At 62.8% G+C, this 1423-nt stretch overlaps 1 protein-coding gene across 1 annotated transcript in view; it reads right to left on the bottom strand.

Moving 5' to 3' along the window:
* Nucleotides 1-223: 223 nt before the first annotated feature.
* Nucleotides 224-1423, bottom strand: part of LOC104494830 (dynactin subunit 1-like) — a gene marked incomplete at both ends in the record, with an annotated part of 2148 nt that continues 948 nt past the window's right edge. Inside the window, 3 exons of the mRNA XM_010137712.1 lie at nucleotides 224-390; nucleotides 628-770; nucleotides 1110-1238. Coding sequence (XP_010136014.1) covers nucleotides 224-390; nucleotides 628-770; nucleotides 1110-1238 — 439 coding nt within the window. The remainder of the gene's footprint in view (nucleotides 391-627; nucleotides 771-1109; nucleotides 1239-1423) is intronic.

Genomic DNA, 1423 nt, shown 5'->3' with positions numbered 1-1423 from the left:
CCCTGAGGAAGGGCTGGACAGGCAGAGCAGGGGCTCTTGGAGCAGCGTTGTCAAGCGCTGCCCGCTCCTGCTGGCACTCCGAGCTCCGGCACGGCCTCCACACACACAGCATTCCCTGCACAGCTCCCAGACTCAGCATCAGGAGGGTGGCCTGGGCTCTCTTTCCAGCCTGAAAATACCCCACCGCAGCTGCAGAAGCGCTCTGGGGATGCTGGTTACCCACCTCCGGCGATGGCGGACTCGATGGAGGCGACGCCCGAGGCAGGGGCACCGCGCAGGCCCTCAATGGTTCGCTTTGACTGGTTGTTCAAGCGCTGCTTCAGCTCCACCTTCTCCGACTCCAGCTGGTCAATATCTGCCTGAAGAGCATCCATGGTCTCCTCAAACTCCCTGGAAGAGCACACAGAGTCAGCAGTGTGGCCCGACGGAGGGGGAAGCACCCCAGCACCTGAGAGCTCCCAGCTTTGTTGCGCATCCCGCTGCTGCCAGGCTTCGAGCACAAACTGCGCTGGTTCCCCTGAGGATCCTCCGCTAACCCCCAGCCCCCCGCAGCCAGCCCGAGGGCCAGCTGGCTGCCCCGTCCCTCCTCAGAGACCCTCCACACCAGCAGCCCTGTCTCACACGTACTTCTCCTTCTTTTTGAGCAGCGTCTGGGTCTCGTCCAGCTTCGTCTGTATCTTCTCCACACGATCGTCCGCATCCTTGGACGCGCTGTCCAGCTTCTTCTCCAGGAGGCTGAGCCGCACGTTCGCTTCGCTGAGCTCCTCGCCCTGGGGTGGCAGAAAAGAAATCAGAGGGCTCTAGGCCCCAGCAATGGTGGGCACCAAGAGAAGCTCCTCGCAGTGCCCAGTGGGAGCCTGCTCAGCAATCATGACTCCCACCCATGCTATGCCCACACTCGGCGCCCAGTGCCAGCACCCGCTGTCCCAGAAGGTCGTGGGGAAAAGCCAGGACAGGGTCTGCAGGGAGGTGACATCTCCCTGATACTAGAAGAGCATTTCCAGGAGATGCGCAGCTGGGATCGTCACTCCACAGGCCACGTGTCATAGGGAACAAGAAGGTGACCACAAACAGCTCTTGGCTGACCAGCCCGAGGAACAGCAGCTTACCTTGATCTTGAGGGACTTCTTCAGCTCCTTGATGACAGTCTCCCTGTCCTCCAGCTTCAGCCCCAGCCCCTCGGCGTCGGTGATCTCTGCCCGCAGAGCCGCTGCGCGCAGCTCGGCAGGGGGGGTGGTCTGCAGCGGGGACCAGAGGGACCACACATGGAATCGGCATTTTACCAAGAGCTCCAGTAACCGCAGATGGGGCCGCACAGCAAGAGGGGCCCGTTCCCGGCCTCCCTGAGCCCTGCAGCCAACTGCTGCAGCTCCCCGGCTCTCGGTCCCCCATCCCACCCCATCTCCTGCCAGAGGAGCACCAG

Source organism: Buceros rhinoceros, unplaced genomic scaffold, assembly GCF_000710305.1.
Source record: "Buceros rhinoceros silvestris isolate BGI_N320 unplaced genomic scaffold, ASM71030v1 scaffold24826, whole genome shotgun sequence".
NCBI lineage: Eukaryota > Metazoa > Chordata > Aves > Bucerotiformes > Bucerotidae > Buceros > Buceros rhinoceros.
Note: the sequence above shows the minus strand (reverse complement) of the source record. Positions and strands in the feature narration are given on the sequence as shown.